The sequence below is a fragment of the Ursus maritimus genome, unplaced genomic scaffold (genome assembly GCF_017311325.1).
Source record: "Ursus maritimus isolate PB19 unplaced genomic scaffold, ASM1731132v1 scaffold_23, whole genome shotgun sequence".
NCBI classification, from domain to species: domain Eukaryota; kingdom Metazoa; phylum Chordata; class Mammalia; order Carnivora; family Ursidae; genus Ursus; species Ursus maritimus.
In genome coordinates this window covers 17,643,023-17,659,388 of record NW_024424786.1, presented here as the reverse complement: position 1 = coordinate 17,659,388, position 16,366 = coordinate 17,643,023, and the positions used below count along the sequence as shown (strand labels likewise).

The 16,366-nt window shown below is 35.1% G+C and overlaps 1 protein-coding gene across 1 annotated transcript in view; it reads left to right on the top strand.

Annotated features, from left to right (window-relative positions):
* The window catches only part of DCDC1 (doublecortin domain containing 1), a 414,959-nt gene that overhangs the window by 14,628 nt on the left and 383,965 nt on the right, over nt 1-16,366 (top strand). The window contains exons 2-4 of the mRNA XM_040638911.1: nt 780-1,049; nt 2,271-2,427; nt 2,895-3,057. Coding sequence (XP_040494845.1) covers nt 780-1,049; nt 2,271-2,427; nt 2,895-3,057 — 590 coding nt within the window. The remainder of the gene's footprint in view (nt 1-779; nt 1,050-2,270; nt 2,428-2,894; nt 3,058-16,366) is intronic.

The window sequence follows — 16,366 nt, the reverse complement described above, 5'->3', positions numbered from 1 at the left end:
AAGGAATTTGTTTTGTATTTATAGTTAATATGTACCTGTAGTTCTAAGTGGCTTACTTAACATATATTCTCTCTTTATTAAGAGATAGTTTGCAGGTTTTTTGAGGGTAGAAGCCACATTTCTTTAACTTTTATATTTACTGATACTGAGCAGAGTTCTAGTTTTTAATAAATGAGCCTAAGAATTTAAAAATTTTACTTACGTTGTTTCAAGCATTACACAGGCTTTCTTCTTTAATAGAGTAAAGCAATTCAATTTAATGGTTATGAATGTGGGCTTTATTTTAGTACAGGCTTAGGTTCAGTTTCCCACCCTGTCAGCTTACTGATTATGTGAGCTTTGGCAAGTTAATTGGCCTCTCTGAACCACAATTTCTTTTTTTTTTTTTTTTTAAGATTTTATTTATTTATTCGACGGAGATAGAGACAGCCAGTGAGAGAGGGAACACAAGCAGGGGGAGTGGGAGAGGAAGAAGCAGGCTCATAGCAGAGGAGCCTGATGTGGGGCTCGATCCCAGAATGCCGGGATCACGCCCTGAGCCGAAGGCAGCCGCTTAACCGCTGTGCCACCCTGGCGCCCCCGAACCACAATTTCTTAAATCTGTAAAATGGGGATACAAATAGTACCCACTTCCCAGGGATGTTGTAAGGATTAAACAAAATAATGGCTAAGTGTGTAGTATTTTGTCTAGCATATAGCACACAACCAGTTATGGGGTAGTTGTTAATAAGTCATTAAAAATCAATTCACTGTATTCTTCCATGGATTGTTTCTTTCAGAGAGTTTATGTCATCCCAGGCAAAAGCAGTTATTAAAACTACTGAAGATTATTTGCTGCCTCAGTTTGGCCCCAACAGCCTTTTGCATTCAGCGGCAGTATCAGAAGGGTCAGGACTTCAAGATTGCTCCACACATCAAACAGCATCAGATCATAGCCATGATGAAATATCAGACCCATATAGTTACAAATCAAACAGTAAAAACAATTCTTGTTTTATATCAGCATCCAAGAGAAACAGACCTGTCAGTGCTCCAGTGGGTCAACTGAGGTAATCAAAGCTGTTCTCTGTTCTTTTAACCGGCTGCTGAAGCTTCTTCCTTTGAGCAGAATTTATAATGATTCAATTGACTATTTCAGACATTAAAATGTAACACATCTCTAGGGTTTTGTTTCTGTTTTTGTTTTGTTTATATTTTTTCTCTGAAAGCACCTGAGTAGAATGTTGCTAATTACACTTGTGGAAAACATGAGGTACACTTCAGTGTGGATAATATGAAACTCAGAAAAAAATGCTTGAAGGCGAATCAGGCTAGAACTACAAAATATCTGTTTACCAGATATTTATTTAAAATAGAAATGCATGCTTTTGATATTTAATCAATATTTTGTAATAAAATCAAATTGAAATGAACTTATAAAACCATTTTGTGTATATATTTTCACATCAAGATTGTTATCATAAACTGTTAACCTAAGAATTTATGGATAGAAGAAAATGTTGGCAAAAGCAAAAATCAAACCAAGAAACTGATATTCCCATTATTTTCATATGTTTGATTAGGTGGGTGTATTGTGATTTTAATTTACCTAACATTCTTATTTCAAAGTGTTTACTTGGCTTCTGTGGTATTAAGAATTAACGGGATTAGTTAGAGAACTTTGAAATAAAAAATACAACATGCTAGTCATTTGCCATCTACTTTTGCTGAGAAAATAATAAGAATCGAAACTGATTTTGAATGAAGACAAAACTTAGAAATCTTCCCTTTCTACCTCCAAACAAATCTGAGATGAATGCAGTTATAACTAACTTTAGAATAAGAAACTTAGAGTAAGAAGCTATTTGAATTTCAAATCTTTTTTAAAAATCAAAGAACTTTTGTAAACATAAAAACTTAAGGGAAGATCTTAGCCATTTACTATTCCATGATGTTAGGACTATGTTACTGTTTTTTGTTTTCTCACAGAACATAGCTTGTATGCATATAATTTTTAAAAAATGAGTGTGTGGTGTTTTATAAGTTAATTGATAAAAATTATTTATTCTAAGATAGGTGTTTTACATGAACAGTTATAACACTTATCCTGTGTTAAATATTTAAAAATATTTAAGTAGATATGGACAATCTTAGCCTATAAAAAGTTTTTTTGAGGAATGCTTGGGAACAATCATTAGGGCTTATATCTATAAAAAATGTCTAGGATAATATTTATTTAAATGATTTTACTAATTAACATGCACCAATTTTGTGGGGTTTTTTTCCTTCAGAGTTGCAGAGTTCTCTTCTTTAAAATTTCAGCCAGCCCAGAATTGGCATGGATTGTATCAAAGACACAAACTTCATCCCAGAGTGATTACAGTAACAGCTTACAAAAATGGATCTAGAACAGTCTTTGCCAAAGTTACAGTACCAACCATCGCCTTGGTAAATAGTGTTCAAAAGTTTTCAGTGCTTTATTTCTTCCCTTACCCTTTTATAATTTAAGAAATGAAAAAGATGATATTTATTGTGTTAAAATTTTCTTTTTAGTAATGAATCTGCAAATTGCTTATATATACGTAGATCTCACAGGTTTTTTATTCCTTTCTTTTTTATGAATATATAAATGGTTTATTGAATTAAACAGATACTAGCTTTATATCTTGTAGAGTTGTTAAACTGACAGAGTAAGGACTAAAATTAGGCAATCATTAAATAGTCTGAGTGCTTTACCTTTTATTTTTTATTTTCAAGTGCTAGGAAATATATTGGTGGAGTTACTTGAGTTACTTAACTTGGCCAGTGACTCAATGGGTGTCTGTTTTCATTGTTAGCACCTTTTGTTTCATGGCAATGTGTTGCTTTCTTTGTCCTAAATCACTTTCTCTTACCTCTTGCTTGCTTTCTTCTAGTTGCTGGAGGAGTGCACAGAAAAGCTGAATCTGAACATGGCCGCACGACGAGTGTTCTTGGCAGACGGCAGTGAAGCCCTCAAACCTGAAGATATACCCCGTGAAGCCGACGTTTATGTTTCAACAGGAGAGCCCTTTATAGATCCATTCAAAAAAATTAAAGGTAAAAAAGAAAAAAAAAATACCTACCCCCACCCACAGTAAATTGCTTAAGGGGTGCAATTAAAAAATGATTTTCATCCTGTCTTTTTTGCATGGTTTAACAAAACTAATGTTTACGCATTTACAGCTCAGTAAGAGGATAATGTGCTTAATGAAAGAAAAATCCACTGACAGCCACGTTTATTGCCCTTCATTAGCATTGGTGCTTAATTTAATATAGATCTGAATAGACATTAGGGAGCCTGCAGGAGGTTAAATGGTGAAAATATAATAAATTAAATCAGAGATTATTGAATTTACTGTTTAGTTTCTTTGACACCCAACAGACATAATTCATTAGATTTATTCTCTCAGAAAATAGTTCAAAGCTTCAAGTAGCATTTATTCATTTACACTCTTGGTCTTTTTTCAGAAAGCATTAACATAACTATGAAAATGTGGTCAGAATGAACATATAATTCTTACATACACGTGATTTTCCTAACAAAATTTTTCATAAAGTAAATGCTGCAGCTTGACTTTTTAAACCTTGAAATGTGTGTGTGTGTGTGTAATTTATATTTATATTTATAGATAATACTATATACACAAAATATAAACATATGTATTTTAGACATAGTTGCTGGTAAGGTCTTTCTTTTAAAAGTCCTTTGTTTATAACATTTCAGAAATGTGATTTTCTAAAATAAAACAAACATTTTTCTTTCTTCAGTAGGAAAGAATGCATTTTAAGAATGAAATAAAAGTACTATTCTTACAAGCATGTCATACCATAATCTGTTATCAAGTGCTATATATGGTAATCACATTTAAATGACATAAGAACTTTGGCATAAAAATTCAGTGTATCTAACTGCTGTATTCCCCTATACTTTTAATACCTTATTAGAAGTATTTTTTTTTTCTGCAACTGCTACAAAGCTGGTGAACCAAGGACAAGTCTAGACAGTAATTGCGTAAGTGGAAGATAAGTAATTCTGGAGTTCATTACAGATTAGGTGATGAAAATTCTTCCTCTATTAATGTTATTATATAAGATGATACTAGGATTTCTATCTCTTTGAAAATACTTGATCATCAGGAGATAATTTCCTGAATTCAGTAGAAAGTTCAAGGTAATTTGGTTCAAGGTAAAGAAACTTGTTGCTACAATACTCACCAAAAATTACCTATGCGAGAGTATAGACTCATATATTTTTCAAATTTTTATTTAACTTTAAACTATGGCTGCTTTTATTTCGTATTCATTGAATCATTTGTATTAATCATCTTCTATAAGCACATGTGTCTTTGTGGGTAAATGTTTCTGTGACTATTTTATATTTAAATGTATATGTAATGAATGCTTCCTTAAGATCCTTGATTATTTTTATTAATAAGAAATACTTGCCTTTCATATGATAATGGTATTGTAGAAGAGATGTATAAAATTATTTATAGTTAACTTCCTAGAAATTTTTCTGGACACGCATCTCTAAAATAACAGTGTTACACACATGACTAGCTTGGTGGATGATTTTTAAATGTACAAACTAATTTCCTCCTACTTTTTGTTTTCTCTTTTATCCTTTTTAAAGCCAAGTCCAGAACAAAAAACTTCTCTGCTTTGTCTGCATATCTTTGGCTGTGTTTCACTGTGACATGCACTGCTGTTCTTTTAGCACCAAAATGTTGGCACACACTCCCGAAAATTTCACACCATCTCTTGCTGGATCAGCAAGCTTAACCCACCAAAATCTGGTGTTGTGCAATGGTTTTTGACTGATAATCAATCTTTATGCTGCTCGACAGTTGTTGCTGGGACACGGAGTAGAGCAGGTGGCAGATGTGCCTTGTCTTTTGAGAAAAGAAATTGTAGGTGAGCTTGGACACAGACTAGCATATCACATGTCCATTCACAAGACCTAGGATAAGTATAATGGGGAAAAAGCCACTTGTCTAAGTTAAGCCTATAAGCCTAAAGACTGATATTTGGTTTCTTCCAGAACCTTAAGAATATAAATGTAAATAAATATTATCTATACATAGTATAGTCTTTAACTTGAATTAAATATTTTGAGAGAAGTGTGGGGAAATTTCATATATATATATATCCTACATATTCACATGTACCTTTTCAGATCAGGTTAAAATTACCTTTCTTGCATGTGTTTTATAGATAATCAATAATTTGCCAACTTACTCTGAGTATACCATAAAAATAAGACATGTATGAATAGCTTCGAAGGTGGTAGATAATTTACAGTAAGGAGGCATTCTAAAGGTAAATAAGGGGGAAACAGCTGGCAGAATTGGGTGTTACTATTGTACCTTTCTACATGAACATGAATATTTTATATGCAATTAAGCAACAGGCATTAGAGTAAGTAATTGGTCATTACTTTAATATAAAGATTTTCATTTGTTCAGCAAACGTTCATTGAGAGCCTACTATGTGCCAGGTACTAGGCCAGTTCAGAGAGAGATGAAAAAAGGGGCTTATAGTCTGACTTCTTTTTTGTCATTATTCTTTCGTCTCTGATATTAAATTCAGTTTAATTCAATTCGATCTAAATGTAAACCAAAAAGTATTTTATTAAGTATCTACTATGTATGCAGTCCTGGCTTAGGGATAGAAGTCCTGGTCTTCAAGGAGCTTAAACTTAGTAAATGAATTATAAATCCTTAAAACTGAGAACCCTGTTCAACAGTGTAAATCCAATGGGTCCTCCAAAGGAAAATTTACATTATATCTGCTACAGGAAAGCCAAATAAGTCTATGTATATTTTGGCAATTATATTTTCATACTTCATTGTTTTCTTATTCTTTGGAAAAGCAGTGTAGATAGTGAAAATTGCCTCAGAACTACTTCCAAATTTACTAGGGTAGAAAAGGACCTAAGGAACATTTCTGATTTTTAACTACTTTACCACCCCTTCTGAGGACCACTGTTGACAGTCAGTGCCACTGGATTTAATAGAAAGCCAGAGAGCTATTCATCACATACCTCGAAACACAAAGCTTTCTTATAGAGGTCAAGCCAAGGTCAAGACTGACACGAAGCATTCCCTGTTGAAATGCAGTATTAGAATAATTCTTACATTTTGAAGTTAAATGCCTAAGCAGAAGATTATGTATGGGAAAAATAGAATCTTTTTTATAAAGACTGTTGATGAAGATGAACCGTCTGATTAGGTCATATAATTCTGACATTTGAAGAAATCTATTAATGATTCTGCTAGAATTGTAAAGATGTAGTTAATGAATTGTTTGAAGAGGCATTTTAAAAGTTTTCAGATCCTTGGGCATGCACTTTAGGTTTTATTCACCATTTCCTGAATCTTCTTTAATGGTGGCACAGTGAAAATTCTTACCTCAGATTCATGGGGTTTATAAGAGGTCAGCTCCTTTATAACTGCTAGAAGCTGTGGGCAGTGCCAACCTAGCATAAGATATGCCCTGCAATTGCTTAAATGTCTTAAAGAAGGTGAGAGAAAAAAACTGTTTGGACCTAACTCATTAGGTCCAAATTCTATTGTATGGAGTTCTGATTGTTTAAAAATTTTTTCAGTTTTATATTTTCGTTCTTTTCTGTATATTCTATTCTTTTTGGCTTTTAGAGCTGTCATTTACAGTGATTCATTTCAGTCCTGAGTTTTGTTAACCAGAAGTGAAACTGAGTACTATGAATAAGATTTTACATCTTTAGTATACTGTATTGCGAAGATGTAGTCACAGAAAAAAACATCCATGAAAGGTGTTCTTGATACTACACCTAAGATCTAAATTTAAACCTAGAGATTTTCTGCTAACTGCCATGTGATTTACAAAATGAAATAATTTGCTGTGACAGCTTGTGATTGACAAGAATATGTGTGAGCACATTTAAAATAGGCCATCTTTTCATGTAGAAGTAAATGTCAGTGAAATGATGGATTCTCATCATTTTAATTATTGATGATTTGGAAATATTTCAATTCCACGACACACAAGACACATTCTAAATAGCAGCATAACACTTTTTCTCCTATCTGCGTCAATAATGAAATGTTCTGTCATATTTTGTTTTTCAAAAAATGCATTAGTTTAATGAACCTGGATTCATGCATTATATTTTGCTCCATTATGTGTCTCCTGAATTTGTTGATTTTTAAATGGTTGTGTTAAAAGCACAAGTTTCAAGAAATAACCCACTACTCACCTCAAATCACATCTTGCTATTCCTGCTGCTAGATCTCAAGACAGTGCTATAGTTCTGACTATATCGAGGACTGCTTTAGTCCACTAAAGCTAATATTGGGCTTTGTGATGATCACCTATGGGGTGAGCATTACTTAATTTGAGCAACTACTATAGGAATTAGGGTGGGTTTTCCCAAATTCCTTGTTATCGTATTGTTTGAATAGTATTTGTATTGGGCAAGATTATTTGTCAGTCCATTTTATCTCCCACTTAGCTGCATATATTAAAAAACAAGAATATGACATTAGATAGAGGATAAAAACTCACTTTCTTCTGAAATAGCACACGATTCTTTGCAGGGGGGTGGGGTAGAGAGGAAAAGGCAGAGGGAAAGAGAGAAAGAATCCCAAGCATTTTGAAGTTGCATCAAACAACAGCAATGCAGTACTCAGTCTCACAACTCTGAGATCATGACCTGAGCCGAAATCAAGAGTTGGGTGCTTAACTGACTGAGCCATTTAGGAGTCCCAGCACCTGATTCTTTTCTTTATTTTTACAAGTGAGGATAAAACTTAGGCATATATTTTATTTATTTCCCTATCACAAATGTTTAAAACCTGTAAATAAGTATGTAGAGTATCTTTAGTACATAAAGAGTAGATTTAAAGAATGTTGCAAGAGGTGGACCCTCCAAAAACTGTCCTTAGCTAATAAGAAAATCAAGAGCATGCATGTGGCAGCATCTCTTTATACTTTAAATTACAAAATAATTGAGAATCATCTAAATCCTTGACATATTCATGAATTGTTAAATTGCATTTATATAGAGAGAGGCTACACTTGTTTAGTGAAGGGGCCTGCAAACCTCTAACTGTCCTGATAATTTGGATACTTTCTGCATGTCACGCTTGAGTTCTATGCTTTAAGTGTATTGTATGTACTACTCAGAATTCCTAAGTTAGTGCTACAACTCCATAATCTCTTACATGCAATTCCAAAATCGAAAATTGAAGATAAACAATTTTTTCAACTCATTTGGTAGCAGAACCTTACTTAGTATAACTAATCAATTATTTTATTGAAAAGTACTATGTTTGATGATGGGCTGCTACCCTAAACCTTGCTGGATGCATTACTTAATATATGATTCATGCACTATTAGGATATAAGCACTGTGTTAACACTTTTGAATCCAAAAATTCTATTTATGGAATTACATCTGACCTTAGGGAGTTTGGTTAAGGTCTTTCTGTTGTAGCTGCAAAGAAACCAGGTAAATTTTAATTCTCATAGAGTATTAACTCAGAAGTTAAATACTGTCTTTATCACCTTGAGTTGTTTGCTACATGGGTAAAAGTGGACAGAGAGAATATCTTCCTGGCTAGAGCTGAGAGAGTATATGAGAGGTAAAAAAAAAAAAAAAAAAAAAAAAAAAAAAAAAAAAAATGTTCTCCATCTAAAGAGGCAGAGGAATAGTTAAAGAAAGACCATTCATTCATTTAATCATAATATTTATTGAGTGCCTATAGTGTACCAGGCATTGCTCCAATCTTAAGATTATGGCATGAACAAGAGCAAGGCTCATGGAGCTTAATGAGGTAGAAGGAGCAAAGACAATAAATATATAAAGAAGTAAACAAGGTATTTATTGACAGTGGTGTTATAAAGGAAATCAAAAGGGTGGTATCATAACAAATAATGTCGTGGAAACAAAAGGAGATAATTTGTCAAATGAAGCAGGCATTTGTAGCAAACTCTAAATCAAATCTTTTAGGCAGGTACTCTTTCAGGGGTCTACCTTTTAGACCATTAGTTTTTGAAGCTTTCAGACATCTATTAGGAAAGACTTGAGAAATGCATTATTATTTAGTGGCAAGAACACTAGACTTGAAGTCAGATGATCTTGCAAGATTCTAGTTTTATACGACCTTGAATAGATTGGTCTGTGCTTCAGTGACCTTACCTGTAAAATTGAGGTAATAATATCTCAAAGGATTCTTGGATATTGTCTTTGTTTCTAAAAAAAGATAAATTATTTGAAAATTAAATGTAAATGTCTAGACTGAACAGAACACTGGGAATAGCATTTCTTAAACATAACTAAGATTCTAATTGCTATTAAAATCCCAAGGCTATTATTAATCAGAATCTTGTGTGCATTCCTCCTTCCCCAGAATAGTTAGCTAGGTTCAGGAAAACAACAACAAAAACATTTATATCTGCTTTCTTCATTACTGCCAGGGAAGCAAGCTACAGTGTGAGCCTGAGTAAGTCACTTAACCTCTCTAAGGCTCAGTTTTCTTATTCATAAATTGAACCCAATAGTAGACACCTCACAGAGTTATGAGCAGTACATAAAATGATATATGTAAAAGCCTACCATATATAATAGGTGTCTAAAACATTGTATTTCCATGTAATCATTTTTTTTCCTTCTTTCGCTCTATCTCTTGTTAGACACATTTCTGCCAGCTTTTCATGCAGGTTGTCACGAGTCCCTGATTTTACTATCAAAGGTATTTGCTAGGTCTGAGATCTTAAAATACACACAACTAAATGAAAATCCCTGCTGAGCACTGGTGTACATAGCATGATATGGGGCTCTGAGTTAGAGCCTTTGAACTCTCACAATATTGTGCTTTTTGCCTTGAGAATTTGTTCAGGGTGTAAGTCAAACTCAAGTCCTTTTTTAAAAGGAGCCCCAAGTGGCCTTGCTCTGCTCTATTCCAAGAGTCATATTTTAAAATATGTTTATGACCCAAGGCTAGCCTTCACTTTAAGCTGCCATAACTTATTTCAAGAAAGTTCATAGAAAAGTTCAGGGAAAGGGTGACAACATTTTGATTGGCACAATAGATGGGATGTTTGTAATTTTAATCAAATTTAAATTGAAGACATGCTTCAAATGATATGTCAGACTAGTGTTACTGAGTTAAAATCTAATGACAACCACTGTCATTATTAGTTAAATATAGCCATCATGCCTATAGCAATACATGATGACACTTAAGAACATGCAGAAACAACACAAGTATTTAGAGAAAAGGGAGGGACTAGAAACTCAGTTGAACACTGGAATGTGACCTGGATTATTCTATTTACCAAACATAGAAGCAATTGTATTTTGAACAGATGATATAATTGAGTATAGCAGTATGTTTTCTTACTGTCAGAGCATTTATATTTTATAAACTTATCTTGCACCCATGAAATGATGTGCTTGTTCATATTTAATGTCATTATCTATACCTACTTGACAATCAGAACATTAAACTATTTTCAAGTTTATTGCCCAACTACAAGAGAATGAATTTTTAAAAATAAGATTTTTAATAAGCTTAAGGATTTGAAGTTGCAAATGTGCTGCTTTTATTTTGGTGATAGAAGGTAGTATTCTTTTGTCTGGCACATGCAAAATGGAAAATTACAATGTGGGAGCACCCAGATTTATTTAATTTTATGACAGGCATTGGCTTTTTTTAAGTAAACTGAGAAAATATAATGATATTATAGGTAGACCCTCTAACATAGAAGCAGGCTAGAAAGTGCTTTATCTTTTTCATGATTTAGTTATAAATAAAACTGTGAAAATAAAATAAGATGTGGATTCTTCAAAATAAAATAGAACCTATGGTTGGGGCATAACATTTTCTGAGTGCTACAGGAGAGTAAATGTATGTATAGTCAAGGGGACTTGGCAACTCCCAAGTATCTGGGGTATGGCCCTTTGGGGAGGTATTATATTGAGCCTTAGAACTTCAGAACTTCACTGGAGTGCAACCTCCACCACTCTCCTGGTGGTCTCTTAACTTATTAGAGAAAAGTGCCTGAGGAGAGGAAGGCAGAGACTGGTCTGATTGTGACTGCTTTGGAACCCACTAGCTGTGACTAGCAAATTTAAAGGAGAAGATGAGGTGAGACTAGGACCCCTTCTTTGGCAGTCTGGTGTGTAGGGACTGAGACTTTGCTTCTACTGTCAACAAGGTAGAAGTTCAAGAACTCTCCAAAGGGGAACTCCAAGGATCCTGTTGTTGAAATCATATACAGATAGGCATTATATTTGGTTCTACTCTCTGGGAAAGCACCCACTGGTAAGGATAAGCTCCCATTACATTCTCAGTGTCCCCTTTGGTAATCATCAGATATGTAATTACTGGTCAAATAAGTGTCTGTTGTTCCCTCTAGACCAAGTTAGCTTAGGGCAGAAACCTTGGCTTCCTTATTCACCATCATTTTCTGGTATAGGGTCTGGCGCTTAATAGATGCTCAGTAAATGCGGTTCAGTGGATGAATAAGGACCAAATGAAATAGGTACCATGGTGAACCATCCATATTTCAAGGAGGTGGCTGCTGGGAGGGCTGGAAATAGACCTCATCAGAGCAGCAGTCTCAGCTTTAAACAGAGTGGATGTTTAGGAAGAATATATTAAAAATCCCCTACCCCAAATTCATATGTAGATTTGTGAATGTTCCTGTTTGGCAGGGGGCCAGAGTAGGCCAGCCCAAGAATAATTACATTGCAGAGAGGCTAATGGTTATGCTAATGCTTGTCTGAGACCAGACAATGGTCAGAAGTGGAGTGCTGGGATAAAAGATTCTCCCAGGAACCTGTAGATCTGAGATTTTCAGCCCTCCTACATCCTCTCAGGAATGCTCATTCTTGACCTTTATCTCCCCTCAATCATTCTTTTGGTGATGGTAGTGTTGGGGGGTGCTCTCTTCTTTCATTTAATGCTTCTCTTTGTATTTCTCATAGTACCTTGCATATAGTCAGTGCTTGTTAACTATTTTTGAAAGTAAGGAAGTAAGAAAGAGGTGGTGTGACTTTTGAAAGGCTTCAGGGCCACTGCCCACTCTTGTGCACAGCTGAAGGACGGTGGAGCTAGACTCACTTTTTTCTGGTTCCACCATGGGGGTTAGGTGGAGAGGCTGTTTTTTAATTCATACAAAGGAACCAGATAGCCTCAGCCCTGGGAGGGATGCCTGGGTTTTGAGATGAGAAAGTTAGCAAAAGAGAAGTATAGAAAGTATTGCCTAGCTTTGATTAATAAGTTTTCTGAGAAGCACAAAGTGGGTTTGGATGGCACTAAGTTTTTTGTTTTAATACTCGGTCTGATTCCCTGCCCCACTTACCCAGCTTTCCCCTTACCATTTGATTACTTCTTCTACCCACTTCCAGCCTTGCTTAATCCTCTTCCTCTCCAGGCCTAAAACCTAGTCAGGTCTTTGCTGAGTATCTTCTCCATGCTGGAATGGAAGAGTCAAGATTCTGTTTTTCTGGGGCACCTGGCTGGCTCAGTCAGTAGAGGTTTGACTCTTGATATTAGAGTCAGGAGTTCGAGCCCCACGTTGGGGGTAGAGTTTACTTAACAACAACAACAAAAATCTCTTCCTGTCTGGAGAAAAAAAAAGATTCTGCTTTTCTTCTTGTCTCTGGATATAATAATGTTTACCCTGACTGACAGCCCTTATCACATTTCTTCATGTAAAGGCATATGGTCCAAGAGCTGTGATACAGAGAAGAATCACCTTGTGTTGCTAAATATGAGGGTTCCCTGGTTCTCCAGCGAGAACCCATGGCCCATGGCCCACACTTTGAGATATGCTGCTTTAGAGCTTTCCTTTTCCTCACTATCCCAGTAGCTTCGTTCCAAAGAGATGTAGATTTTGCCTTATATTTAAGGAAGATTTTTCCAATAGTCCTACCTGTCCAAAAGATGGAATGGCCTGCTTTGGGAAGTGTGGGTATTCTAAGCATTGTGCACAGGCTCTGATCTGACTACTTCCCACCTTCCTTGCTCCATCTCTGGCCACTGTGTGTTTAGTCTCCTCCCAATGGTCTTGTCATGTTGTTGCATAACTCTGGATCTTTATCTAAATCATTTCCTCTATCTGGATTATGTTCTCACTCTTTTGCCCACTCTGTGTTTCCTTTAAGTCCTACCTTATGTCCTTCCCTCAGGGAGCCTTTCTTGGCTACCATTAAGGTGTGGCAGGTGTCCCTGCTCCCTAGATACCTTGTGGATATCTCTGACCAAGCACCTGCCATATTTTGTGTTTGTTTTCCTTTATAGTCTTCCCCAACAGACTGAGAATTCTTTGAGGTCCCCACTGTGTAGGCAGAGAACATGTGAGAGGTACTCAGTGCATGTTTGTTGAATGAATAATTGAGTAAATGAAGCAGGTGGTTAGAGTCAATAATTTTTATTTTCTTTCAACCCCAACGTTTTACAATTCTGAAGCCAATGCATTGTAATGCACTAAGCCTGTGACTTTTTTGCTTCTTCCTACCCTGAGCTGTCTTTCATTATACGTATTTTGGTTTCTGAGTAAATTCAATGAGGATATGGTAATGAAAAACCTAATGAATCATGAATATAAAAATGTAATTTTTTCCCAAATACAGAGAAAACATAAGTTTATATCTACTTAATGAAAATATTACCTAGTATCTACCTAATGAAATAATAGTCATGCTCTTATCTGACATGTTTGACAAATATTCTACAAATATTTATTGAATATTTACTATGTGATAAACCCTATTTAAGGTGCTGGCTATGAATCAGGGATTAAATCTTTACATTAAAGATGTACGATCAACTTTTATTATTTTGTTAAATATCTAACAAACACCACTTGTTTGCAGTGTGCTAGATAATAGAGGCATGCAGATTTAAACACATTCCATGCCCTTGAAATGCTCAAAGTCTAACAAGGACACACACATACAAAAATGGAGATGCTTAATAAGAGGAGGGCCCAAAGATGAAGTTGCAAAGCCTGAAAGAAAGACAGATTAAAGAAAGGTTCCTGAGGAGGTGGCACTCAGTTGAGAAGAAAGAGAGAGAGCCCACCAAAGGGGCATGGTCAAAGTTTGGAGTCAGAAAAGGACATGGTGCATGCTAATGGCTTATTCACAGCTCCCTGAATCTCTGCTGAGGGGGATTATCTCAACATCTTTTATTGCAATGATTCTCAACTGGAGGTAATTTTGACTCCTGGAGAACATTTGGTAATGTCTGGAGACATTTTTGGTTATCCCAACTGGGAAGGTGCTGCTGGCATCCAATGGGCAGAGACCAAGGATGCTACCAAACATTCCATAATGCACAAGACAGCCCTTACAACAAAAACAAAGAAATGTAATACTTGCCAAGGTTGAAAAACCTTTTTCAGACTGTTCTGATTGACAACAGACATGAAGATTTGTAAACCTTTTCATAAGGATGTTTTGATCAAATTATAGGCACTGAGGGCAGCTGCTTTTTAGGTGGTGCTAGGATGGGACTATGGTAGAATATGGGAAAATAAGAAGTGTGGGAAATCCAGTCATTTTAAGCTAGTAGAATTCTTTTATTACTTTTTACAGTGTCATGGTTAAGATAGCAGGCTCTGAAATCATTCAACCTGGGTCTGATTTCTGATCCACTTAATGGATGGATGATAGAGATCAAGTGGCTTAATTTCTCCAGCTCTCATTTTCCTTGCCTATAAAATGGAGATGATAATGTTACCTACCTCCTAAGGTTGTGAAGATAAAATGAGTTGATGTATATAAAGCACTTAACACATTGCTCTCTATATGCTAAGTTCTTGATGAAAATCATGAGGATAATAATAATGTCACCATTTACTGTGTTTCATATTTGTACATAAGTGTTGTATCTGTAGAAATTCTTTCCATCCATACAACAAATAAGGGAATGAGTATTACTGTTCCCATTTGGCTTCAGAGTTTGGCTTCAGAACCCATGCTTTTAAATACTAGTCTATGCTGCTTCTCTAATATCTTATTACTACATTTTAGTCATCATTAGTACTATTTTATTAGGTTTCTTTGCCAGTTTATTTAAACATCTTTATTTATATAAAAAATTTCATATATTTCCAATAGTCTTTCCATGTTTATCAGTGTCAACAAAGATCTAGAAAATAGGAAGAATATCTTTAAAGAAACTGTAAATATTTTATGTTAAAAATGATATTTTAAAATTTATTTTAAAATTTACTATATTATATGCTTTTCCTAGGCCCATCAGGAGTTCTTTCAGAAAACTGATTTGAAACTTCACAAATATGATCTCTTTTTGTTTTAGACTATGTTTTTACGTGAGTAAAGTGTCCTTAGATGTTTGCAGGTAATAGAATTATGAATATATTCCTTTTATCAGAATAAGTTATATGGGAATAAAAGGTAGCCTTATTCATTAATTCATGCAGCACTTATTGAGCACCTGCTCCATATGCACTGGGTAAGAATTGTGTATTTACCTACGTAAGCAGACAGTGGTGATGATGGCACAGGGGGAGAGTGTCAGTGGTAGATAGCTACACAAGAGCAGAAGGGAAGGGTGTCCACGCTAGAAAAGAGTTTTTAAAAGAGATGACCCCCCCCCAAATTAATCTTGAGGAATATGTAGCATTTACCTTAAATATACTTGAAGTTTATTCCAGGGTACTCCACTGCTAGACCTTCATTTGCCAACTAGTTTTCCTTGGAAGATTTCTTCTTTTCTTGAAGAAATTCTCTACCGTTGTGGTCATCAATGAGCATCAAGGTAGTAGATCAGTCATATTTAGGTTCATACTGGGGGATGTAAAGAATGAAAATGATAGTGGGGTGCCTGGGTGGCTCAGTCGTTAAGCGTCTGCCTTCGGCCCAGGGCGTGATCCCGGTGTTCTGGGATCGAGCCCCACATCAGGCTCCTCCGCTAGAGCCTGCTTCTTCCTCTCCCACTACCCTGCTGTGTTCCCTCTCTCGCTGGCTGTCTCTCTCTGTCAAATAAATAAAATCTTAAAAAAAAAAGAATGAAAATTATAGCAATAAAGTATATTTTGCATAACTGGTATGTTATATAAAGTGACGTAAAATTAAATTTTATCAATTGAACATTTAAATCACAGGAAGAATTAACATCTAGTAATTATACTATACACAGTGAACTTACATATATCCTGGAGGAAAGTAATAATAAATACAGACTTGATTCCTATCTTCTATGGGGTTAAGCATGGAAGCAGAAATAGGATCTATGTTTATAAAATATTTGCATAATTCCAGATTGTTTATGCTCTTTCCTTAATCTGTAATACAGGATCTGAAATGTGGTATGTTCTCAAACATTACTGAATGAATGAATATATG